Raw genomic sequence first — 27220 nt, 5'->3', positions numbered from 1 at the left:
CCTTAGAAATTCGACAATTTGTAGCTAGCATAATGCGCACGAAAGGAAAAAAATGATGCCCTTACGTACTCAAATCTGTAAATGTTTCAACAAATTACAGGTCTGGGATGTACCTTCATTATTCCCCTATTGGCTGAATAATACCTTATGTGTCTATTGGTTATCTCTATTCTATTTAGTAAAGGGTGGTGAAGCTACCCTATAATAACCAATGAGGAAAATGTATCTTCATAAACCTATAAGGGTAGATATCATACACTATGGTTTTACGCTGTTCTTATTTAGTAAATAAAATTTTTGAAATGTTTTTTCTTCCCCCTCTCTTACCCTAGATGACAGAGACGCAGCAGATGGTAAGGTTAATAATATAATTGCAAAAAAAGGTTTGTTTTTATAATGCTTTATTTAATAGGAATTTTAAAGTTGTTTCTAAATATAAAGCACTAGCACTTGAGTTAAGAGGGTTGGGGGGTGGGGGAGGGGGAGTGTCACTTTTTGGGAGGGTGGTAGTACCGTCCCACAACCATATTATTTATAAATCTTTACTGGAACTATGAAAAACTTAACTTAACTATAAAAGAGAACCATATCGGTTCAGGTCCTAGCGCTTCGCTACACACACACTCATTGACAGATAACCTTCTATTTCGTGAAGATAATATGAGTTGTAGAACAGCTTCTATAATTACAATTTATTATCTCATAATAACCTAAAGGATTATTAAACAAGGATGACAACATCTAAACAAGCGAAGCTCTAAAATCAGGTCATAGGACAAACAAACTTCATCACTTGTAGAATGTCAGGAAGTAGTAAGCTGAATATCAATTTATGATTCTATACAAAGTTGTACAGAATGTTTTGCTTAAATTTAAGATACTTATTATTTTAGGACAAAATTAAATATTTAAACTAAATAATATTGTACCTTATACAGAAATGATATCATACAAAAAATTGTTTTCAAAAAAGTAAAAAATCAGCCTCTTCAATATGGACGTACGGACTTTCTGATAAAGATCATAGAGTTGCTAAGCTTTTTGAATCGGACCTAACTGGTATAGGAATCATCATGAAAACTTTTAAATCAATGCCTATATCATCGATGAGAGCTGTCCGTTGCGGACGTACGGACGGACAGACCCAATTACAGAAAAGCTTTGCTTAAAAAAAATAATTATTTCCTCCATTAACAATAATTAAAAATCTGGCCTAGAATATTTCAAACTTTAACTCATAAAGATAATGAAACAAGGAATATTATGTCCATACTAGGGGTAATATGATATGATTATCCTTTACAGTGTAGCTTCTCATAGGCCCCGGGCAGGTTTATAACTATTTTGGGTGAGGGTACATAAACCCTTCTAAGAGAAATCACCCAGCAAAAAAACCCTAAGATAAAAAAAAACCTTTTTCTTCTTAAAACTATAATTTAAGTAAGAGGTTCGTCTCCCCCCCCCCCCCACCCCCTACTAACTAGCCTATAGGATGGAATGTCTAAAAGATAGCCTAAAACTACCCAAAGACATTTATAAAGCTTCCTATAACGTACAACCCAACATTTTCCGAGATGTTTTGCTTCAGACAAAAAACCTTAATACAGTTATTTCTATTTGAAATCATTCCCGTATTTGTTGTACATTATTTCCCTTGCTAAATACTATGTTAAATAATACATCCTTATACAACAGACACGCGTATAGAACATATCCATAGAAAAGCCTCGCATCTATAAAGGGTTCTTACATTCTCAAAGCTATCAATAGCTAGGCTCCCGTTATTTTAAGTTCTTTGGGATTTCTATTGAAAATGTAAACTATTTATTGTTGCTGTCCTGTAAAACTTTTGTGTTGTCATTATATCGACATGGATTTATGGTTGTGAAGTCAATTACAATATGTCGATATGTCAGCGAAGGCCACATAGTCTACATAAAAATTTCATTGCAAAAAGTGTGTCGAAAATTTGTAAGTAATGACCACTTTTATCTAATTCCCTATACAAAATGAAGATGAAATTAATAAAGCTGTTTAAAAAATAGATTTTTGTTTTTTGTTCGAGGGGCTTGTTTTAATTATTTCAGAATACTTTCATAGTATTTTATAAAGTAAAATATTGCTTCATCCTTTTATTTAAAGTAGCAAGGTTTACTATTACTGCATACTGCATACCACTGAACCGATTAAGTTTTATTTTAGGCTGTCTTATTTTTAGATTTAAGTCTTAGATCAGTAAAGTGCCCAGGATTTTGCAAGGGAGATGAGCGAAGCAAACCAGTAAATTTGTGGGGTTGTGAAATGGACACACCCCCTTCTGCACGCCTCTGTTTAGAATTATGATGCTAAAGTTGCTAGTTATAAATATGATATCTATATTAACAAGAAAACAAGGATTAATACATCCGACTTATGAATTAACAGGTCCTGTTAAATTTGAAAGTTAAATAATATCTTCTTTTAAAAATCATGATAAATATTTAGAATAGCTGGCAGTTTCCCTCAAAGTGCTTAGATCCAAAGCACAGAGTCCAGGGAAGAAGTGGACGTTGAGCTGCAAATTATACTGGTACCCATAGTTTTATAACATTATCTTATTCGTTGGTTGAAAAATTTTAGTAGTGTACAGACTTTTACATAAATCATTTTAATCTACAGGAGTAATTTTGTTTATTATCATAACAATAAACTGTACATTAATTTAACCTCAATTGTCTAATCCCTTAAGATCCCATGTATAAGGTTTTAGGTAAAGTAACAATCATCGGATAACCAACTCTTCAATTCAACGGCATTTGTCTGAACGTTTTAGCTGTGCGTAAAAATCATTTTCTGGAATCATAATTTTAAATTTTTAAAAAAATTATAAATCGAAAGGACAAATAATCAATGAGCTTGTAGAAAAACCTTGCTTTTTAAAAGAAAATGTGTAAGTCACTGAATGACGGGGCTTGATATAATCTTAGTGCATTAGTGCAACTTGATAACTTTTTATATTTACACATTCATTTCATGGGATAATTACTATCAACATGGACAATTAGGTCTATAAATTGAGTAGCATTTAAAATTATATCATCCTATAATAAAAGTAATAAGTTTTTTTTTTGTCTAAAGCTAAAGAACTCGGAAACTACTGAACCGATTGGGTTCTAAATTTTAGATAAGCTGCACATTTGTTTTTGTAAGGTTTTAGGAAATTTTTCTCCTATTTCTCTACCTCTTCGATTACAAGGCCTCTCGATGCTAGGGGCGCAACCGCTATTGATTTAATAAGAAAATGTAGATTGAGAGGATTTTAAGGAAAGTAACATAAGATATAGAAAGTAAAGAAAGAGAACAAGAAAAGAGAGAAAGACAAAGAAAGAGATAGTTTGAAAATGATAAAAATTTCACAGAGCGGAATTGTGTCAAGCTACTAATTTTTTTTGTAAGAAATATTTATATGTTAAAAGGATAGTTGGAGATGTGCAGCAATAGGGGAAAAACAGACGGACACGAACACTTATAGAGTAGCTTCGCTGTTTAAAAAAAGAAAACAAAATTGATTAAAGAAAAACAGGGTTCAATTTATTAACTCACAGCAACTCGCACCACAAAAATGGCAAAATGGTAAAAATGGAATGTGTAAAGGTATCACAGTGATAAGACGACATCCAACTATCTCCAGCGCACCAGGCCGCGCAGCTCAGATGGTATTGCAGTTCCGTTCCTTGATTGTGTGGAGCCGCGCGGCGAGGGACAGTGCCGGACAGATGGACATTGAATATTATAAATATAAATAAATAAATAATCATAAATAAAACTAAATACTAGAACAGAGGGTAGAAACAAGTATGGATAATATATATGGGATATAACACTTGGTTCACCATGGTTCAGTCTGGTTTTCAGGGTAGCTAATTCAGGTGGGATTCAGGAGGAGGAGTAGGCAGGGGGAGGGGGAGTACAGAATGGGGTTAGGTCAGGTGCAGGGCAGATGGACGGGTATGTCAGGTAACTGGAGGGGAATTGGGAGGAGGATTGTGGGATGGGATTGGGGGCCAGGATCTTTTAGGATGTCATGATAGGTCAAAGGATTTTGGTCAGGATAGGTAGGATTCGGTGGGATGGCTCGAGAGGTCATCTTTAGGATTAGGATTGTCAGGGAAATAGGTAGGGTAAGGGAAAGGGTGAGGTAACAAAGGTTTGGAAGAATGGAATAGAAAAAGGGGAGGTAATAGGGTAGGGGGTGGATAAGGGAGGGGCGAAGGTGAAAAAGGAGGGGCAATGGAAGGGTTAATGTGGAAAAGTGAGGGAGTTGGGGTGTAGATGGGACATTGAGGATAGAAGTCAGGATCAGGAGTAGGTTGGGTGTTGTCAGGAGTTTAGGAAGGGTCAGAATAGGGTTTAGGAGGTTAGGATAGAAGAAGGTGGGTGTCAGGATTTTAGGAAAGGTCAGGATAGGTTTCAGGAGATTAGGATAGGAATATTTAGGTTTCAGGAAGTCAGGAAGGATTGAGGAAGGAGTTGGAAAGGTAGGATAGGAGTAGAAAGGTGTCAGGATTTTAGGAGTAGGATAAATAGGAGTCAGGAATTCAGGATAGGATTGGGTAGGAGTTAGAATTAGGTCAGGGGAAATTAGGGAAGGGGATTGAATGTAACATTTGTCAGGAAAGGCTTTGGTATAGAGGAATGAAAGACTGGAATTACTGAGGAACATGGCAGGAGCAGGCAGAGGGAAGCTTGTAGGTGTCAATGAAGAATCCTCTGTAGGGGTCACAGGGGTCAACAGAAAGCATCCTGTGGTAGACATACTTCTGGGTGCACTTGCTATTGTAGCAAGGAGCCAACAATCTGCAGGCACTGTCGGGGTACAGGCAAGTCTCAAGCCTGGTGGTCTGAGTGTAGTTGTATTGTCCATAACCGTATCCCTCGGGGATGTGCTGCAGGATGACTCTCCAGTAGCCCTCAACGTTGACGGCACGGGTGATCTTGGCGTAGTCAACATCGCTGGGGCAAAGGTAGCCCTCAGGGCCGATCCAGTGGCTGGCATCATAGGGAGAGGGTCCCTTGCTGGCACCAGTGTAGTACTTGTAGTCAAAAGACTCCTCCTGGGGCTTGGTGATGTCCTGGACAAGGTCATCAGCAGACTGGTCGGCAACATCAGCGTACTTCTTCAGGAAAAGAGGATCCTGGGAGATCTTGTGGGCAATGTCGTAGGCGGGGTACTCAGGGTCCAGGATGCAGTAGGGAAGGTCGGAGCCCTCGGCGCACTTGGGGGGAGCCTTGGGGTCACAGTAGCCATGGCCATGGTGAGGTTCAGGGTGGTGAGGCACAGGGGCATAGGGAGCAGGGGCGGGGGCGTAGGGAGCGGGGGCGGGGGCGTAGGGAGCAGGGGCATAGGGGGCGGGTGTATGCGGGTGAGCGGCCCATACTGCCACAATTGGGATAATGAGAGCAACACTAGCAACCTGAAAAACAAAAAACATTTAATAATACATTTTTTCTAATCTTAAAAATGTGATTGTTGTAAAGCATTAAGGTGTAATAAAAAAGAGTCATTAAGGCCTATTTTGTAATTTTCTACTCGAGTTCTTAACCTTGTCACATTAAGATTAAACGAAACAATAAAATGTTGCTACAAAATGGCCAAATAAATCTTTGAAACTTCACAGAGCTTTATTTCAGAATACAAGGATAAATGTTGCAATTGTGTAGTAACATAGTTTAGAGGAAAGATTTTGAAAACTGGCAAAAATCATAAATATCAAATAATCAATTGAACAATTTTTTTGAAAATATGTTTCTGAAAAGTAGATAGAAATTGCAAAACAAAACTATATTCTATTGACCTATCCTGAAATGTTGACACAGATAAGGAAGATACAATGAAAAGAAGAGAGAGAGAATGAAAGTTGGTGAGAAAAAAGATTAAAATCTTTGCATAGATATTTAGAACACGAAGGATCACTACTAAATTTTGGCACGAATTTGCAACAATATTTTTGCAAGGTTAGATTATTATCTTAATTTGCTATATGTGCTTTAAAAAATATTATTGCATTTAAAAACAACGTATGTTTTTGAAATCATATACTTGACATTAGGACATAAATGAGAAAGTATTTTTTAAATGTCTTTAGTTTTGATGCAGCTTGGTGTTGTTAAAAAAAATAAGACAATGCCATGATATATTCAAAGATAATATAACAAACCGACAGAAAGATTGACCGACCAAAACTTTAAAAGTTTCATTGCTAATAATTGTAGAAAAATCTCATTTTTAATTAATGTGGGAGAGTTCTTTGTTTTGAAAGAATTGGATTTGTTATTTTTTTGTACATTTTTTAATGTTGTATTTTTTGCAAATATAAAAGGAGGAAGAAGGAAGTGTGTTCAAGATGTAATAAATGATAAAAAATACTCCAATTTTAATACTAAACATAAAAAGAGTAACTGTTATAGCCCATATTTGAAGGTTATAACGGTAAAAATGTAACGGACTAACGGAACTTTGGATAATTATAGAATAGCCGCCATTCTGTTGGTAAGAATATCACAATATAGTTAAGATTTTTAATTATAAATGTTATCACATCCCAAATGATCACTTGTATATATGATATGCTTACTACACATGTGTGCCTGTGCACACATGTGTTTTAAATGTGTTTGTAAAAGCACACTCACCAGCTTCGATACCATGGTGTGATGTGCTTGTGAGTTAAAATTGAACTGCGAATGTTTAGCGGGTCCGCGGCCCTTTTATAGCTAAACCACAATCTCTCTCCCTTTCTTATTATTTCAAACGGCGATAGATGCGTATAGCGTTAGTTGTTGTTCGTTTAGCGGTTAAATTGCGTAGGGGGTGGAGTGGTGTGGTGGCTTACAGGGTTGTTGGTTAGAAGCTTTCATCTTTGGAAGAGTGTGACTTTAAAACGGCGGGGAAAAGTAGCATGAAAAAAAAGTTGCTGAAATAGGATAGATTGTGTATTAAATAATTTGTAAAGAACAAGTTTAGGCTCTTGCCCTTGAAATCAGCTGGATATCTAAACCTGTTTCTAATCCGTTTGATATTTTTAAAGCACTAAATTGACTTTTGATTGGGTAGTTTATGCACGGCTGCAAAGCCAAGCAAAAATTTTTATACTTTAATATTTAAGTTTGTCATCCCATTTAAGCAACGAGGACACTTTATTTATATAATTTTTTTATATTTTATTTTTTATTTAAATTTTATGAACACTTTTGAAACAACGGCAAACTTTTATGGTTAGGCTGTTGTTGATGGGGGGTTGGGGGTGAGGGGGATGGTTGCCTACCTAACGCAGCTTCAAGTAGAGAAATGACGCATGACGCAGTGGAGGGATTGGGAAGGGGTATGCGTGCGTACAGCTTGACGCATCTTAGGAATGGAATGTAAAGATAATAATAAGAAGAAGGGGGGTCTTCGTGGGGGTGGGAGGGGAGTTAAGGAAGTTTAACTTTTATAGACATATACTCACACGCACAAACACACACATACACACATAAAAGTCGGTGTATAATACCAAAATATTACATGTTACATTGTTTTGTATGTGGTGTGGCACGGATGGATTTATTTTTCAAGCTACAAGTTAAATGGAACACATCCAAAAGTCAGTTAGAAAAATTACAGAATATAAGGGTAGGTTAATTCAGATAAAAAAAGTATGCAAGTAAAAATGTAAGATATCTCAATTTGAGATTTTAGTCTTAAGGTGGTTTTAGGCTACTTTTCTGCTTCCTCCTTATAATTATATTAAGCTTTTGGAAACAAGTAGAGTACTATCCATAAGACGGTTAGGATGTTGAACCATATGAATCATAGATTATATTTCGGCTATTATAAAAATGGTTTCAACTCCTAACTGTAAGAAGCAAAAGGTAAAATTCAACATAAATAACCCCAAATAAATGATAATGAGATAGAATAATGGAAAATTTATTCTGAGTGTTTTATTAACTTACAGAATATTAAGTAACAGAGTAGCTGAGTTTATTTTTTTACTAATTTTTCAGTATGGTTTCGAAACCGATTGATATCCGCAGGATTAGATCCAGTTCTCAGCCATACTGAAATATCAAGCATAGCATTGTATTACAGACAATTTATAAAAATAAAAATCATAAAGTTAAAACCAGTTTTTGTTAGCCCGGGACTTAAGACCCTCGGGGCTAAAAACTTGTTTAAATCATAAAATGTTAATAACTGCGGAAATCTGTCTATAATACGATGTGATATTCAATTATTCTAAATTTTAATTATCTCTTCATACATGAGATCATATACTCAGCTTAGTGTGTGCAACCATTCACAACACGCACACATACACACACTCACACTCACACACACACACACACAAGAAATGCACTATGAAACAATAAAAAATCAGTTTGAAGTTATGTAAAAAGATACATTTTTTGCTGTCAGAAAAAGTCTTTCACGGATGGACAAAATGGATGATTTTTAATGGACATTTGTTCTGTTCAATGGAAAGATATGCCATTGTTTTGATATTAAATAAAACACAAATTTTTTATTTATAAAATATATAATATCTTTAACTGCTTTAACCCTTAACGGTCGGGGGGGGGGGGGGCGTTGAACGCCCCCCCATCCGGTTTTTTCCATCTTATTTTCTGTGTGTGAAAGATAAAGAGCCCAAACTGCTTGACTTTTTAAGTATGGGTATGACACAAAACTGAGAGTTGGAATTTTTTAAATATCTACATCCTGGCGGGCACAGGATGCCAGCAAACCTGGCAGGGTCATCCAGGTAAAGAACAAAATATTTTTTTGACTTAAACAAAGCATTTTATCTTACCAAAATACTAAAATATCCTCTAGTAGTACATCCTCATATTAAATACAGGTGTTCAAGTCAATTTCATGTTCCAGGTATGATCCTGCAGGTCCTGATCCTCCAGGTCTCCAGAAGTCTTTAAAATGCTCCTTTGGCCGCAATTTTTGACTTAGAGACTTCAAATTTTAAACTTAAGCTTTTCTGACATGTCTACATAATGTATTAAAATTTCATAAAGATCCGCCGCCTTTTTCCTGCCGACCGCCGACTGCGGCGGCTGGCAGCTGCCAAGTACAGCTGCGGCCGCTGAAACTTATGTTTTGATATTTCAAATATAAAATTTACATAAAAATAAACATTTTCTGGAAAAAAAATTTCTTCTAGCTTCAAAAATAAAAAAATTACAGCCGTTTGAAATTTTTAAGTAAAAAAGGACCTAAAAACAAAGGTTGTTAAATAAAAGGGTGAAGGAAGCTAAAATTGACCTTGACTTACTTAAGGTCGGAAATTCATCATAACATAGGGGACTTGCACAAAATTTTTTAGCCCTCTAGCTCTAATAGGAACTGAGATAATGAGGGGGGGCGTTGAACGCCCCCCCCCCCCGACTGATTAAGGTGCGGCAAGGGGCCCGACTGTTAAGGGTTAAAGCAGTAACACGTAGCTCAAAGGCACAACTCATCAATTAGGTCAGTTAAGACTTTCAGACAAATTAAAGGGTTGGTTGTCTGCAATGGTTGGGATGTTTATGCCTTTGGACCTACTTAAAGGTCCGGCCCTTACGTAATCAAGAATACAAGCAGTCTTAAATTCTTTAATCAGTAGAGCATCTACATAATATTGCTGCTATTCTCATTAGAATTAGATAAATATTAATTTTACATTGAAACTATGTATCTTTTTATTCAATATTATATTTTTATAGCTGGTTTTTGCTGCGCTACTTGTGTCATAAATATATTTGTAATCTTGTAGTTTTGCTCACTAAACATATATTTAAGGGGGTGGGAAAGGCTTACTGATTATATTGCCTTAAACCTGCCCAAAAAAATGTGTATCCACCCGTTGAAGTTGTTTTTGAGATTTTAATGAACATATACATGTCCAGCTACTTTAGAACATAGGAATGCGCAACTTTGACCTTTTTACCTGTGTTTACTAACATTGATTTGGCTTTAATATATCTTTTTCATCTGAAGAATACATGTAAAATATGGGGTGACTCAAATTTACAAAAATATTGTTTTTTTTTCTCTCAATAATAACCAGGAGGGAGTGGATTTTAACCTATTGATCACACTAGTACCTAAAATTTTATAATCACGTTATCTTATTTGTTGACTAAAAACTTTGAGAACAGAAGGGGTTATTTTGTCTATTATCATTGGCATCATACATCAATTTAGCGTTCATTGTATTATTTATTAAGAAGTCTGACAATAACAATCCTTCACAGTACGCCTTTCTGTCTGTATATCGCTAAGATTTATCTAATACATGATCATGAATGAATAATCCTATTAATCTAAAACTTATTTTGCTATCTTAAAGTAATTGTATTTTATGTAGCACCACCAAAACTGATTTGAATGAACTTTAACCGCACAAATCTTTGAAGTAGATAAAAACAAAGATAGTAATATAGATAGATAGATAGATATTTAGATACCAGCGGCTACGCCCTTAGCATCTATGGGCACTGTATCCAACGGAGTAAGAGGGCAAAAAATATCGTAAAAGCATTCTAAGGCTGAAATCTAAAAATTCAATAGCCTAAAACCATCCCGGGACATATGTGATGCTTCCTAATAGTGAGAGCTCAATCAGTTCAGTAACTTTGGCTTAAGCTTAAGCTTTTGACAAAAAACTTTAATATTTCGTATTATAGGACTAGCAGCTACGCCCCTAGCATCTAAGGGCTTTGTATTCTAAAAAGTTCTAAAATAATGAATAAAGTCACTAAAACAACTTCTTCCCTTTTCTATGTTTAACTTTTTGTATGATATGATTATCCTATTAATCAGATTTTTGGAATAATGATTCCTAGGACAACAAGGTACAATATTATAAGCGAAGTATTAATATAATCAAATTATAAAAAATAAATTATGTCCTTATACAAGTTCTGACACTCTACAAGAGTTATTGTTTGTTTGTCCCTCTAACTGATTTTAGAGCTTTGCTTTTATGGATGTTGTCGCCCTTTTTTCGTATATGTTATATAAAGTCGACGACCTTTAACCGTTTTTTTTCACCATTACAATAACCTCATGGAAACAGGGATAGGAGAATGGACAGTAAAAATTATCTTTCCCAATAATTTTCTTGTGATTTATCTGTCTGTGGAAACTTACAATTATTGGGAGAAAGAAAGTGATGTAAACTTTTTTATGCACATTTGTCCTCCCCCCTCCCTGCAATAACCTTAGGCATGTGATTCAACTATAATTATTTTATTTTATTTATAAACAAAAGGCAATAATCTGACATATATACAATTTTTGTATTATTTTCAAATTTTTAGACTCGAAGCAACTCTACAATTCCTTCTTGTTGAACGGGTTTATTAATGTACTCGAAACGTCATGGTTAAATTGTCAATTGCGTGTCCCTTATTATAAATTTATGTTTTAAAAACCCAAAGTAAGAAATTTGTTTATTGTGGGGATGATTTAAGTTTGAAGGGTGGAACTACGCTGCCCCTATAGTTATACACCTTTCCTATATATAAAGGAGAACCATATCAGTGGTGGTTTGCCACACACACAGAAAGACATCTTGTTATTTTTATCTTAGAAATATTAAATAATCTTTTAGCTGGAGCCAAAACATATCTACTATAAATAATTTATTAAATATTTAAGATTTAAAGAATATTGGTTTGGCATCATTGGCATTGAAGGCTTGGCTAGTGTCTCAACCAGAGGCGTGCACAGGGATAAGCCAGAGGATACAACCTCTTTTTTGTGTACCCCCCTACATAATGTACAAACTCAAAAGTCAAACAAGCGTCCTTTGTTTGGTAATATTTTTACATTTCCCTTTAATTCATGGGGATTGTTATTTTGATTTCAACTCCCTTGTTTGTTTTAGGGGTGTGTGTAAGGGCGGTGTATATGAACACATATCAAATGAATGGGATAATTGTATCACACAAAATTGATTTTAAAGAATTTGAAATAAGAAGATATATCAAATAGACATACGAACTTTCTTGTATTTGCTACGCTTTCTAAATCGTACCTAATTGTTGCATGAATCACCATCCAAAATTTAAAATCGATAGAACAAACCTAACATGCTTTGTTTTGTTAGCCAGGCCTTCTGGGTTAACAAAACTGGTTTTAGCCCCACATTTTTTAATTTCAATATCCGCGAAAAGTTCCCAATAATACGATGCGATAAATAACTATCACCAGATTTGAAATCTTGGAGATTGTGAGTTGAACAGACGAGTAGAACAACATCGTTCATAATTGTTCAATAAGCAGTTAACAAAATCGTAGTAAGACACCTGTAATTCAATACATCTGTTAACAACATACAAACAATATCCTTTATTTTTATCAAAAAACTCCCATCTAAACTAGAATCAAGTGGCTCGTGGAGATGGACGTACTTACTTACGAACAGCCAGACCCTAGTTGTAGAGTAGCTGCGCCGCAAACAAGGGATTTCTCAGATTTGAGAGGGAAAAAATATAAAGACAAGTATAACAACGTCCTTAATAACGAAGCACAAAATTTAAGATTTTTATTTCGATATTCATGGAAGATTGTCTGTAATCCTTATACTAAAGTAACAGGATGTCTGTGTGATTGTCTGTGTGTTTGTGTGTTTGTACCGAAAGATCTCGCTTACCGCTGAACCGATCGGGTTCTCCTTAACAGGGTAGCTTCTCATAAGTCCCGGGAAGGTTTATAACTATTTTGGCGGAGGGTACCACCACCCTCTCAGGAGAAATCGCCCCTAGAAAAAAATTACCCTTCCCGAAAAAGAGACTTGAACGAAACATAAACCAATTATTTCTGTACTTAGATATTTTAAATAAAAAAAATATTCAAAGTGCCACTAGAGGCCTCTAGCGGCGTAGCCGCTAGTACTATGTATATTAGATCTTTTCATGAAAATACCCACTTTCGAATTTCAATCTTCTGCTAACCTAAAAAGTTACTTTAGGGGCCTAGAAATATATGTACAAAATTTCAGCTCTCTATCTCTACTGGCGACCTAGCGCCAGGCATGTAAAATATCAACAGATAACGGTAGCACGGCGGTTTTAACAATATCTCAGTAATGTGCAGGTTTTCAGCTCTTCTGCATATTTCAATTTAAACACATAAGGCCAAAGATATTATATCCAAAAAATCTTTTGTCAAAGTCTACTCTAGACCTAGCGCCAGTCAGTTTTCTAAAATCATGCATTTTATACCTGTAAAAAATGAAATCGCCAGCGCTAGGTGTAGAGTAGACTTTGACAAAAGATTTTTGGGATATCATATCTTAGGCCTTATGTGTTTAAGTTGAAATATGCAGAACACCTAAATTCACCTTCCAAACCATTCTCTAAGCATTTTAATTTTTTTTTAGAAATAACGGGATTTCAAAACTGCCTTTTGAAAAGGCCTAAAAAATATCTTTTTTTGTCCCTTTTTTCACTGTATATAGTTACAACTTATTAAGATATTATTCTCAGTTAAAAAAAAATTGGCGCTTCCAGCACCAAAACCAGCAAAAACAGGCAGTTAAACTTCTGAACCCCTACTTAACCCCCTGACAGACCCCCCCCCTCTATCTCGGCTCCTGTTACAGATAGAGACATAAAACTTTTTTCTGGTTGTTCATGTGTATATTTAGAGAATTGCTTTTTCTAGTCATAGCGGTCAGACCGCTCCTTATCCGCTTTTTAGCGTCCAGCCGCTAAATATTAAAACAGCTGTAGAGCGGCCAATTTTAAAGCTAAGAAAACCAAATTTTATGACAAATTATTATTTTTTATAATAAAAAAATACCTTTTTTGACCATCGCCGAAAAACGACAAATAACGAAAACCGCCAATTTTGGCGGTAAAACGGCCAATTTTAAAGCTAAGAAAACCAAATTTTATGACAAACTATTATTTTTTATGATAAAAAAATACCTTTTCTGATCATCGCCAAAAAACGACAAATAACGGAAACCGCCAATTTTGGCGGTCAGACGGCGGTTGGCGGCGCTAAATAATATTTTCATCTGTTTATAGTTACAACTTATTAAGATATTATTCTCAGTTAAAAAAAAAATTGGCACTTCCAGCACCCAAACTGGCAAAAACAGGCAGTTAAACTTCTGTATCCCTATATAACCCCATAACAGACCCCCCTCTATCTCGGCTCCTGTTACAGATAGAGATGTAAAACTTTTTTCTGTTGGTTCATGTGTATTTTAAGAGAAAATTACTTTTTCTAGTCATAGCGGTCAGACTGCTCCTTATCCGCTTTTTAGCAGCCAGCTGCTAAATATTAAAAAAGCTGTAGAGCGGCCAATTTTAAAGCTAGGAAAACCAAATTTTATGACGAGCAATTATTTTTCATAACAAAAAAAACGACAAATAACGGAAACCGCCAATTTCGGCGGTAAAACGGCAGTTGGCGGCGCTAGTTTTATCTGTTTATGATCACAATAAAGACTACATACAAAAATTGGCTGGTCTAGAGCTGTTTTAGAATTCCGCTACTGGCAGCTTAACCCATTAGTGACGAACCGGCTTTTAACGCCCGGTTCCAGAAAATGCCGAAAAAAACCGGTTCTCAGTTTTAGGATTGCATCATTCTCAGTATGAATCCCCCCTCTACTACCCTGGTTTTCATTTCCCCCTGGAGCAGGCAGATTTGCTTACTTCCGTTTGCCGGTATAGCTCAACAAAATTTGAAAACCAAGAAAAACAAGGTGATTTTAAAATACCCCTCCTAACTTTTTTGTTTATGAAGTAAAGTTAGTGATTTTTTTCGTAAAATTTAAAGTTTATTGGCAACTACATTCATTTGTGAATTCGTTTTATTTAAATTATTATTTTTTATATGATTTTTTTATCGTTTTTTTACGTTCTATATAGGCCCGGCTCGGCATATGGGGGGAAAGTCTGAAATTTTTATTACCCGGTTTTACTAATAGACCTTTTTTACAACAACAACAAAAACCGGGTTTATTGACCAAAAAGGGGCGGCACCTATAGCCAAAATCTTAAATGTGATATAAATCGCTTCGTATATTACTTGTAGCTCTATAGATTACATGAGGTTGTGTAGTTTTCAATTACGGATCGTATCATAGTTCTAAAAAGTGTTCATCTCACTTTGGGCGTTCAAAAATTACATTTTTAACTTTTCGCGCCAAAAAACCGGGTATTTAGGTCGCAAACGGGCTTTAATGCCGGGGGAAAGCACCAAAAAGGGCCAAAAACGGTTATTAATGCCGCAAGGTTTTTTTACTCACGCCGAACCGGGTTTTATTGCAACTTTCCTGTGCACGCCACTAGAGCAAAACAAAAAAATACGAATTCCGTTTTGACCATTATAAAGCTTCCCTGAAACTTTCAGCTCGATCGGCCCATAAAAGTGGCGCTCGGCACTAATGGGTTAAAAACGGCAAAACTACAGGTGGGAAATAAAAAATCAGTTAAAAATCGGTCAAGGAGTGGCCAAACAGTCATAACCTTACTATTCACAGAAGTTTATTATTACTCAAGAATTAATATATATTTTTTAAAAAATTGAATTGATTTGAAGCTTACATGGACTGCCGCCACTGGCTGTGGTCAGCTGGAAAAAACAGCTGATTTTTAAAAAAACTTATTAATGTTGTCATCATTGTCATATTATTTGATAAAAATATCAATGCTTTACAAATAAAATTTATAGAGAAGATCATCTTGATGTTTTTAATAATTAGATTTGTATATTTTGATTTTGTTGTTAACCCTTTGTAGACAAATTTATAATATTTCTAAATGTTATTTTTTTTAAAATGTCTGCGTCTGGCATCTGACTAAAATAAAAATCTATTACATTAGTTTAAACAATTAACTGTTTTGACCCTTTCCAGACCTTAATCAGCCAATTTTTGTATGTAGTCTTTTATTGTGATCATAAACAGCTAAAAATATTAATTGGCGCCGCCAAACGCCATTTTACTGCCGAAATTGGCGGTTTCCGTTACTTGTCGTTTTTTGGCGATGGTCAGAAAAAGCATTTTTTTTGTTTTATGTCTCTATCTGTAACAGGAGCCGAGATAGAGGGGGGTCTGATATGGGGTTAAGTAGGGATACAGAAGTTTAACTGCCTGTTTTTGCCGGTTTGGGTGCTGCAAGCGCCAATTTTTTTAAACTGAGAATAATATCTTAATAAGTTGTAACTATAAACAGATAAAAATATTATTTAGCGCCGCCAACCGCTGTTTTACCGCCAAAATTGGCAGTTTCCTCTTATTTGTCGTTTTTCGGCGATGGTTAAAAAAGGTATTTTTTATTTTAAAAAATAATAGTTTGTCATAAAATTTGGGTTTCTTAGCTTTAAAATTGGCCGTTAAAAAATAATAGTTTGTCATAAAATTTGGTTTTCTTAGCTTTAAAATTGGCCGTTTTACCGCCAAAATTGGCGGTTTCCGTTATTTGTTGTTTTTCGGCGATGGTCATAAAAGGTATTTTTTATTATAAAAAATAATAGTTTGTCATAAAATTTGGTTTTCTTAGCTTTAAAATTGGCCGCTCTACAGCTGTTTTAATATTTAGCGACTGGACGCTAAAAAGCGGATAAGGAGCAGTCTGACTGCTATGACTAGAAAAAGCAATTCTCTAAAAATACACATGAACAACCAGAAAAAAGTTTTACATCTCTATCTGTAACAGGAGCCGAGATAGAGGGGGGGTCCGTCAGGGGGTTAAGTAGGGGTTCAGAAGTTTAACTGCCTGTTTTTGCCGGTTTTGGTGCTGGAAGCGCCAATTTTTTTTTAACTGAGAATAATATCTTAATAAGTTGTAACTATATACAGTGAAAAAAAGGACAAAAAAAGATATTTTTTAGGCCTTTTCAAAAGGCAGTTTTGAAATCCCGTTATTTCTAAAAAAAAATTAAAATGCTTAGAGAATGGCTTGGAAGGTGAATTTAGGTGTTCTGCATATTTCAACTTAAACACATAAGGCCTAAGATATGATATCCCAAAAATCTTTTGTCAAAGTCTACTCTACACCTAGCGCTGGCGATTTCATTTTTCACAGGTATAAAATGCATGATTTTAGAAAACTGACTGGCGCTAGGTCTAGAGTAGACTTTGACAAAAGATTTTTTAGATAAAATATCTTTGGCCTTATGTGTTTAAATTGAAATATGCAGAAGAGCTGAAAACCTGCACATTACTGAGATATTGTTAAAACCGCCGTGCTACCGTTATCTGTTGATATTTTACATGCCTGGCGCTAGGTCGCCAGTAGAGACAGAGAGCTGAAATGTTGTACATATATTTCTAGGCCCCTAAAGTAACTTTTTAGGTTAGCAGAAGATTGAAATTCGAAAAAGGGTATTTTCATGAAAAGATCTAATGTATATAGTATGACTTTTCTAATCTAGCGGATATTAATCGGTTTCGAATAACAATTCGTTTCTTGAAACAGACTAACAGACAGAGATCCTCTTACTTTGTTAAGAGGATTTGTAGTCGGTTGTCTTATCTCTTAAAATCTCTGGTATTATCTGAACATGTGTGTTGAGTTCTATAAATGCATATAAAGTCTCAGGGATCTTAAGGGATAAGACAATTGACGATAAAATAACATACACCCTCCCATGATGATAAACTATATAATCCTTTCTGTAGATTATAATCATTGATTAAAAATTTTGAACCCTACTAGTCTAGAAAAACTCCAATCCAATCAAATTCCAATTCGTTTACCTAAATTTTTAAAGCCAACGAATGGCTATAAAACTTTGGGTACAGGGGCGTCCAAGCTTTTTTATTTTGGGGGGGAGGGGGGTAAAATGGCGCGCCCCTTCCCCCAAAATTTTAACCCTAGGGGTAAAATTTGCATGAAATCTGTTGGCAGGGGTAAATTTTTTTACCACCTCCAAAATTTACCCCCGGGGTAATATTTTTTTTTTTTTTTTTTTGGGGGGGGGGTAATATGATAATGTAAAAAGGTACCTACCTTATTATTAAAAATGCCCGCGAGGCGCGTTAAATTTTTTTGTTAGGAATTATCTATTAAGGGGGTCTTTGTTTGGGTGCCATTATAATTTACAGTCCACTGTCCACTCCCTCCCTGAGAATTATAGAACTCCACCCTTTATCATAGATATATGTATATATAAAACAAGGATGAAAACATCCTTAAGAACAAAGCTCACAAATAACAAATAAATAAATGACAATAAAAACTTTTTTCTTCAAATAAAAGAGTTGAAATTTCTTTGTATATTCTGACAAACCATATTCGGTTTTTAAAGTGACAATTATAGAAATGTTTCGATTTTGATAAGAGTTGTAAGCGGCGTTCAGTCAAAAGTTCAAAGCTTTTTTTAGAAATTTAGCTACTCTATAACTATCATTTCTGTCTGTCTGTCTGTCCGTCTGTCCTTCATTCTAGCCTACTTACACTTACTGCACTTATGGGTCTTTATTTTTTAGAAAATCCCTCTATAAGTCTTAATTTTAAACTTTTTGTTCTTCAAAACTATACTTTTTGCGGTAATTTAAAAACTCTTAGAAGATAACTAGAATATAATTTTGATATTTTATCTTATAAAGTTTGATAAGATTTAAAAGTATTTCCTCAATTATTAATAGAATATGCATTATTATGCTTTTCAAAAATGATTTATACTAGTTTTATAAAATTTACTCCAATTCATGATGTATGTAACACAGTCATTATTTGAATTTTTAAAAGTAAAGCTTTGCTATAAGTATGGTATTTACGTCCGTACATTACGATTAGCTCTTTTCGTTCATTTAGGCATGTCATGTTAGAAATTTTCCTATCAATGATTCCTGGAAGAAAATTATCCAACCCACTAAAAATGAAGATTTATTTTTATCTTCGAAACCGAATAATATCCGGTAGATTAGAACCAGTTCTCAGTCATTCTGAAAAATTATATGTAACATCGTATTATATCCAGTTTTCTACGAATATATAAATGTATAATCATAAGATTAAAACCAGTTTTTATATCTGCGTAAAACTGTTTATAATATGAATTATTATAAATAACAATGTGTTCCTAGAGCCCTCTGAGGGGCGCAGCCGCTGGTAATTGATAAATTGACATAAATGTTATATTATTTGATGTATAAAACTGTCTATAATGATAATAATTACAATTACAAACGGTTAGACACAAAGAAATCTTAATATCATTCTAATAAAACAAGTATGACAATATTCAAAACACTAAAAATCGATAAATTATTACTTGGATGTTGCACTACACTTTTCCGCGGGTTGTAAAACTAAAATTTTTAAGATTAAATCCAGCTTTGTTAGTCTTGAGGGTCTGAAGGCCCGGGTTAACAAAACTTGTATTAAAATAATGATTTTTATATTTATAGGAAATGTCTGTCAAATGATACGATACATGATTTTTCACTAGGGCTTAGAACCGGTTCTAATCCAGCGGAAATGAATCGGTTTTGTAGCCATACTGGAAAATATCTTCCTTCCTATACACTTTCTGCTAGTTATCTGCTTTTGAACCATATCTTTATTAATAAGCAGTTCAACGTTGATTTTAGAGTTGCCACGATTTTCATAAAATCTAAAGCTTACTATGTTATCGGGATAATAAGGGATGACAAAATAATGTACACCCCCAATAATCATAAACAAAATTACAACCTCTAATTGCTAATGGTAGAAAAGTTTGGACATAGCTTTTTATATAGATCAATTAAAAGTCAACAAGGTTTTATAACCATAACTTTGAGTACTTGCATGATTTGCTGTTTAATTTCCACTCCCTCCCTGGTTACAACTTATATAATTGGTTATCATGGAAGCGTAATTTTATTATACATCATAAATTTTATCAAATAATCACACAAGGTATCGGGGAGGGAGATGAAAATGGCATATAGATTATTTGCAAGGGTTAGTGACAGAACGAAGTAAATTATATATTGGATGCTCATAGGTACAGGTAATTTTTTACAAAAATTTCAGCAATGAAATGCTTATTTTAGGTTTTGCTTAAATTAGAAATATATTTTCTAAAGAATATAAGTGGTTAGAAAATAGGTTAAAGTGAAATCATCGATTTTTAAATCAGCAGATTATTATTAATAGGCCCTTTTTTGTGATCTAGGGTTTTCCCTCAAAGTGCCTTGTTGAGCACCGAACCATTCTTCTAATTTTGAAACAAAATTAAAAATAAGCGGGGGGGGGGGGGGTTGTGTGGTTTTTGATTGTTTGTTTATTATGTTAGGTCAGGTTAGGTTGGGTTATATTGGGTACTGGAAAACCCTGCAGGTTTGCCACTGGATTTAGAAGCTTTGCAGGGTTAAGCATACGAACAAAACACTAACCTCCCGCTTTATTTTTAATTCATTAAAACAATGGGGGGGGGGGGGGAGTCAGCGATCGACAGGCACTTTGATAAAAAGTTAACTTTGTTTTAAATTATTTCAAGACAGATGAGTGTCCATACATAAAGTCATAAAACTCAGAGAAAGAGAGAGGGGACAATGGGTTGTTTATTACACTAGTCCCCAAAGTTTAAAAATAATGTTCTTATTCGTTTGCCTAACACTTTTGGGGATTTTAATGAATTTTGATTGATTAATTCATTTAGTTGAATGTTCAAACGTTTCAATTACTAAATTAAATCTAGAGAAGGGGTAATTATGTGTTACATCATTGGGGATGTACATTAATTTATCGGGAATTGTCTTATCCCTTTAGATCCCTACATAAAACTAAACAATTACATGCAATAGTATCACAAAGACTCTTCAAAACAAAACCATCATTTCACACACTTACACACTTACACACAGATACACACACAAACACACACACATAATCACAAATCAAGGATGGTTTTGTTAAAACGTAGCAAAGCCTTTTGTCAAACGTTTTATACATATTAATGCATTCATCCAATATAAACAAAAAACACACGCTTATTAAAAAATTGTCGTCAAATAGGTTCCTAATATGGATTTCATTTATTTATAAGTTTGTTCATCCAGTTGGATGGGATGGGAGGGGATGGGGTACAACTACAGGGGGTGGATGCGGGATATCGTTATTTTAGCCAACTGCGAGTATCACTTCGTTAGAGTATATGAAACTCTGGTGCAACATCCAAGTAATAAAATATCTATTATTTTGCATGATATCGAACCTTTAATGTCAAATTAACAAATTATAAAAGATTTAACTAAACTATTCAAATCCTAATATTCCTTTCATAAACAATAGATACATCATATTTTTTATAAGGTAATAAGTTTGTTTTGTCTTTTGTTTCGGATTTCGAAAACTAAAGAACTGATAATGTTCTCCCTTTTAGAGAAGCTTCACAAATGTACCTGGATGGTTTACGGCTTTTTATTCTTAGATATAAGCCTTGGGATGGTTTTAGGCTATTTTTCTGCATCCCTTTTAACATCTTTGAAGACAAAGCGCTTAAATGCTAGAGGCGCAGCCGCTAGTTTACAATAAAAAACATTCAATACATACAGACAAGTTATCATAAACTTTTGACTTTTGTTGTTCAGAAATAAAAATTGGTCAAGCTTTTTGAATCAGGGAAACGACCACCTTCCAAAGATTTGCCAAGTTTTTTTCATCTTGAAAATTTGTAAAAACTTGAATATGACTGAGAACTATATTGCGCAATTTTAAATTCTTCCTTCTTCCTATCTATTTATCTATCTATCTACTTTACAGATTATTTATTATTCAATTCTATATCTATCTACTAACGGCTTCGTCCCTAGCCTTTAGGAGCTTTGCTCCAAGAGGTAATTAAAATAAAATTAAGTACCTCTGGTGCTGCAACCACCAAATTTTAAATTAACTGCATAAAAAATTTAGGGAGATTTTTTTTTGGGGGGGGGGTGTCCCACGCCTCATGAAAATAGCTTAAAACCACCACAGGACCAGTAGATATATACCCAGAAAATTAGAATCCAATCGGTTCAGTGGTTACTGAGATCTTAAGGGACAGACAGACGGATGGATAGACAGACATCAAGTTATTTTGTATTATATCTATCTACTAGCGGCTTCGCCCCTAGCCTCTAGGGGCTTTGACCCAAGAGGTGATAAAAAAAAATTATTGCGAAAATCGTAAAGGACCATGGAAATCTCCTTCAAAAAAAAAAAAAAAAAAAAAAAAAAAAAAAAATGGGGGGGATTTTTTGGTTTTTGGGGGGGTTGGGGGTGTCCCACCCCCCGAGAAAATAGCTTAAAACCACCACAGGACCAATAGGTAGATACCCTGAAGAGTAGAATCCGATCGGTTCAGTGGTTACCGAGATCTTAAGGGACAGACAGACAGACGGACAGACGGTCAGACGGACAGACGGACAGACAGACATCGTTCTACTTTGTATTATAGATATAAGGGAGGGAAGGGACATTGGATTGTAAATTATACTGGTATCTAAAGTTTCATAACCACGTTAAATTATTGGTTTGCTCAAAAGCGTCGTAATTTTCATTATTAGGCAGGCCAGGGGGTTGCACGCTGCGCCGAGCAAGGGCTGTAGTTTCGTCAGGGAGGATGGGTTGGTTACCAAAATTTAAAAAAAAATCCTAAGAGGATAATAACCAGGGAGTAAGGGAGGGGACAATGGATCGCAAATTCAAATTTTAGGAGTCTCAGACTTTGGGTACTGGCTTAAAGGGAATGAGCAAGAATTTAGCAGTTTCAGACTGAGTTTGGGTACTAGGTCATATTCTTGCCCAGCCAGCTAGCAGCTAGCAATATCATAATACTATCTAAAAAAACTAACACCTACCGAGTATAAAAAACTATACAAACAACAAAACTCAATATTAACTAATGTTTGTACTTCAACCCTTAACGTCCAAATCTGAAAAAAAATTTTATCGTTTAATAAAAAAACAATAAGTAATATAAATAGAATTAATAAATATATCTATCAATCTATCTATCTATCTAACTATCTACCTATCTATCTTTCTATCTTTCTATCTATCTATATATCTATCTATTTGTATATCTATATCTAACTATCTATCTAAATTTGTAACCATGCCCCACCCTAAACCAAAATACCTCATATGTGTGTGAGTATGTGTGTGTGTATGTGTGTGTGTGTGTGTGTGTGTGTATTTCTGGCATGGGTGCACTGCTAAGCACGAAAGCTAAGGTGTGTACAATTCTATATTTAACATTTAACCACACACACACACACAAACACACTCACTCACACATCATATTATTATGTATGTATGTAAAGCCCCATTAAAGTGATCTGAAACAGTTGCTTTAATTATATTTACGACGGTTAGAGGGCAAAAAAGCCAAGACGATTTTTTTATTCTTCTTGTTTTTTGCCTTACATTTAAACTAGCGGCTGCGACCCAAGCATCTAGGGAATCTGTCTTCAAAGGGGTAAGAAGAGGGCAGAAAAGTAGCCTAAAACCATCCCAAGGCTTAAATCTAAAAATGAAAGACCCTAAAACCAACCCCGGGACTTTTTCAAAAATGGAGAAGTCAATCAGTTTAATAGTTATTGAGATCTTGAACTTCAGACCAAAAAAGCTTACTACTATATAATGGGAGAAGCGCAGCTACTCTTTGACTAAAGTACGTCTAAACGACTTCCATAACGTCATTAAGAAATTAACGATGAATGTATTTAAAGTTCTTTATTATTAATGAAAAAATTCGAAAATATGGTTGTTTTAAAATCTAAAATCAATTATTACTTTACTTGATACCCTACAAATATTGACTTTACTGATGCTTATTTTGTTATTTGCCTTTATTTCTGTGCTACCATATTGTTTTCAGTAGCGAAGCTATTCTATAATTATAAATTGTCCGCCTGTTGTCTGTCCCAATTTTGTTGTCCGATTATCATAATTTGTAAAATTATTTTTTTTCTGATCAATAAGCGTCTACTCTTTGTGTTTTTCATATGAAAAATTTTAATATTTTTGTGTTTCGCTACTTATGAATTTTGTCATCCTTGTTTTAATTGCCTTGAAAAATATTATTTTTTGTTGTTATGACAAAAAACGTTTTGAAAGGTCAAGAAATACAAAGATTTACTAAATCCATTTTAAAAAACGAAGCTTTTCTTTAATTAAGGTCGGTCTGTCACCACGTTCGTCAATACGTCTGTCCGAAATAGATAGCTCTGATCGTTAATTTAGGCATGCTATAATTGTCTTATCGATTTCAAACTTGGCATGGTTATTTCTGTAGTAGTTACGCCAACACATTACAATATCATGAGCTCATCTTTATAATCAAGATCTATAAAGAAAAAAAGTTTAAGTATGTCCCAAATAGTGTTCTGTATTTAAGCAGTTTTTCAACAAATTTACTTACAATTTTGTTTCGACATATACATTTATATTCTGCTTATTCAATTCTAACACTTTACAAGTGTTAATGTTCGCTTGTCCTACTGTTTCAAGGCTTCTCTTTAAAGGATGTTATTATCCTTGTTTAATAAAACAATAATGATAATGAAATTATACTAAAAACGTTTTAGACACAAAATATTTTCTCATGAACTTTAATTAACCAAGAAGATTTGTTTGATTATGGCTGTTTTTAGAGCAGCTTTCATTTGTAACTACACTTTAACCATCAACAATTCATTTCCTTTACTCTAGGGACATTTAATCTTTTTTTTTATTTCTCTTCAGAATACTCTTCTCCCTTTTCAAATACAGAACTCCTAAATGCTAGGGGCGACGCCGCTAGTAGTATACATTGAATTTGAGTATCAACAGAATTCTAATAGTTATCGTAGGGTTGCTAACTCATGTAAAATTTTGCTAAAACATGTAATTTCTAACACCCATATCGTGTTCTATAAAGCTTTCTATCTCTCACACTGTCTGTAGCTTATTAACTAGGTATGTAACTACATAATGCATGTCTCATATTGTAAGTTTTAAAAGCTATTGATCCATCTCAACCAAAGCTACTTTATCAATCTAACATCTTTGTACAGACCAAATATATATTTTAAAAACTCTGGTTTTCATTCTCAATCGTCTTGTAAAAGAAAAAAAAATAAGTAAATAATACATATATTGTAAATATGTCTGTTCTTTTTAGTGAACGCACTGTGTTTGGCATGTTTTTAAATGACCATTTCATGAGAGAATGTACAATAGTCATGCATACAAGATGCATTTGAATTAGTGTTTATTGCAAACTTCTTTTGTCTTTAAATATATAAATTTATTAGTAGTGCAACTACTCTATAAGTGATGGCGTCTGTCCGACACCATGGAAACTGTCCCAATTTTGTATAACTTTTGCGGAACATGTTCCAGTTACGTCATATTTTTCTTTCCCGAAAAAGGGAAGGGGGGAAGAAAATCTCTTCAAAAGAGATGGGGAAAACCCCCTTTTCTCCCATCTCTTTTTCCCCCCCCTTCCCTTTTTTTTCTTTCCCCCTTCTCTTTTTCGGGAAAGAAAAATATGACGTAACTGGAACATGTTCCGCAAAAGTTATACAAAATTGGGACAGTTTCCATGGTGTCCGTCTGTCCTTTCCTCTGTCTTTCTGTAACACTGCTTTATAAAAATTGTAAGTCACTATAATTGATATAGAATACGTGGATATTTTGACAGGCCAAAAATTGTCATCAATTTAGGTTGCTAATATTGATCTCATTTATTGGTCACTTCGCTCATGCAGTAGGAAGGGGAGAGAATTGGGTAAAGTGAGTGGATAGTGGGAATCATTATTTTAGCCAGCTTTATTAGAGTAAATAAAAATCAGGTGCAACGCTTAAGTAATAATAAAACAATTGTTGCCATAAACACATGAAGTATAACCTTGCTACTAAAATAAGTATTTTTTGTTAGTTTATAAAAACTACAATTAAAAGAAGATATTTTGTAAACTTTTATAGTTTTTATTGCTTAATATTTTTCTTTTATATAATATGCAAAATCACGCAATCATTTTAAAAGAAAAAATAGGATGCAAGAATATCATTTGAAACATATAATTTTCATTTTTTAGTTAGTTTTTTTTTGTGCAAATAAAGTAGATTTTTCCGGTTTTATTGCTTCGAATTATAATATAACAAGGATGACAACATCCATAAGTAGCGAAGCTCAAAATTTATGAATGGATATCTGGAAAAAATGTACTATAGAGCAGTGTCATACAAAAATCATGAAACTTGATAAAATAGAGAATCACAAAACTTTTAAAAGCACGCAACCTTTAAATCTAGGAATCGATCTAGCACTGCAATTAATAGAAAAATCTTTATCAAACTTGATGGAAAGATGTAGAATATGAGCAAATAAAATCCCTGAAAATTTCAGCTGTCAATCCTGAATAGGAATAGATAATATCACAAAAACCTAAAAATCTAGGAATCGATCTAGCACCCCAATTAGTACACAAATCTGAATGAAACTCGGTGAAAATATGTAGAATGTAAAATTATTTAATCCCTGAAAATTTTAGCTTTCTATCTTGAAAAGGAGTTGCAAAAATAAAGAAAACTTGAAAATCTAGGAATCGATCTAATAACAGACAGATGGACAAAACAATGTATAGATTATATGGGCATATGGCATAAGTATCTTCCCTAAAAATATCAGCTGTCTATCTTGAATAGGAGCCGAGAAAATCACGTTTCCCCCAATTCATTGATTACGGACAGACGGACGGACGGACGGACGGACATTTGGAATTATAGAGTAGCTTCGCTACTAATAAAACAAGAATGACAAAATTCATAAAGAAATTATATTGAAAGTTGTATTAAAAATTCTTGCAAAATTGCATAAATACAGGAATCTGTTTAAGAACATACTTTCTCTTTGGGGAGGGTACCACAACCCTCCCAAGATAAATCACCCCTAGAATTTTTCTTTTCTTTTCACAATAATATGTTCTTACAAAATATCCTAAAAAGCATTGGTTACTATTAATAAATTTTGATTTGTTGGTTCATAAAGTTAAGTATTCAAACATTTCAGCTAATAATAAAATATACTAAAGGAATATTCTTGTTTATCATAATTGTGAGGTAAATCAATTTATCGTCTATTGTCTTATCCCTTTGGACCGTTTTCATACCTAGATGCTTCGTATGAAGTGAACTTTTGCATATGAATTCGCACAAGTATTATAAATATTACACAAGTTTTTTCCTCTCTGTCATTCTTTATTTCATATTCAATATTTTT

The 27220-nt window shown here is 34.2% G+C and overlaps 1 protein-coding gene across 1 annotated transcript; it reads right to left on the bottom strand.

The window, feature by feature from the left end:
- Positions 1 to 3548: 3548 nt before the first annotated feature.
- LOC145326743 (uncharacterized) lies at positions 3549 to 6797 on the bottom strand. The gene is made up of 2 exons (XM_080170124.1): positions 6673 to 6797; positions 3549 to 5453 (listed from the first exon to the last, which is right to left on the bottom strand). The coding sequence occupies exons 1-2, from the start codon at positions 6685 to 6687 to the stop codon at positions 4689 to 4691; spliced, it is 780 nt and encodes a 259-aa protein (XP_080026250.1). The 5' UTR covers positions 6688 to 6797; the 3' UTR covers positions 3549 to 4688.
- Positions 6798 to 27220: the final 20423 nt, after the last annotated feature.

The sequence above is a fragment of the Acartia tonsa genome, chromosome 8, assembly GCF_053477335.1.
Source record: "Acartia tonsa isolate MP-2025a chromosome 8, ASM5347733v1, whole genome shotgun sequence".
Classification (NCBI taxonomy): Eukaryota; Metazoa; Arthropoda; class Copepoda; order Calanoida; family Acartiidae; genus Acartia; species Acartia tonsa.
This window is presented reverse-complemented; position numbering and strand designations above follow the sequence as displayed.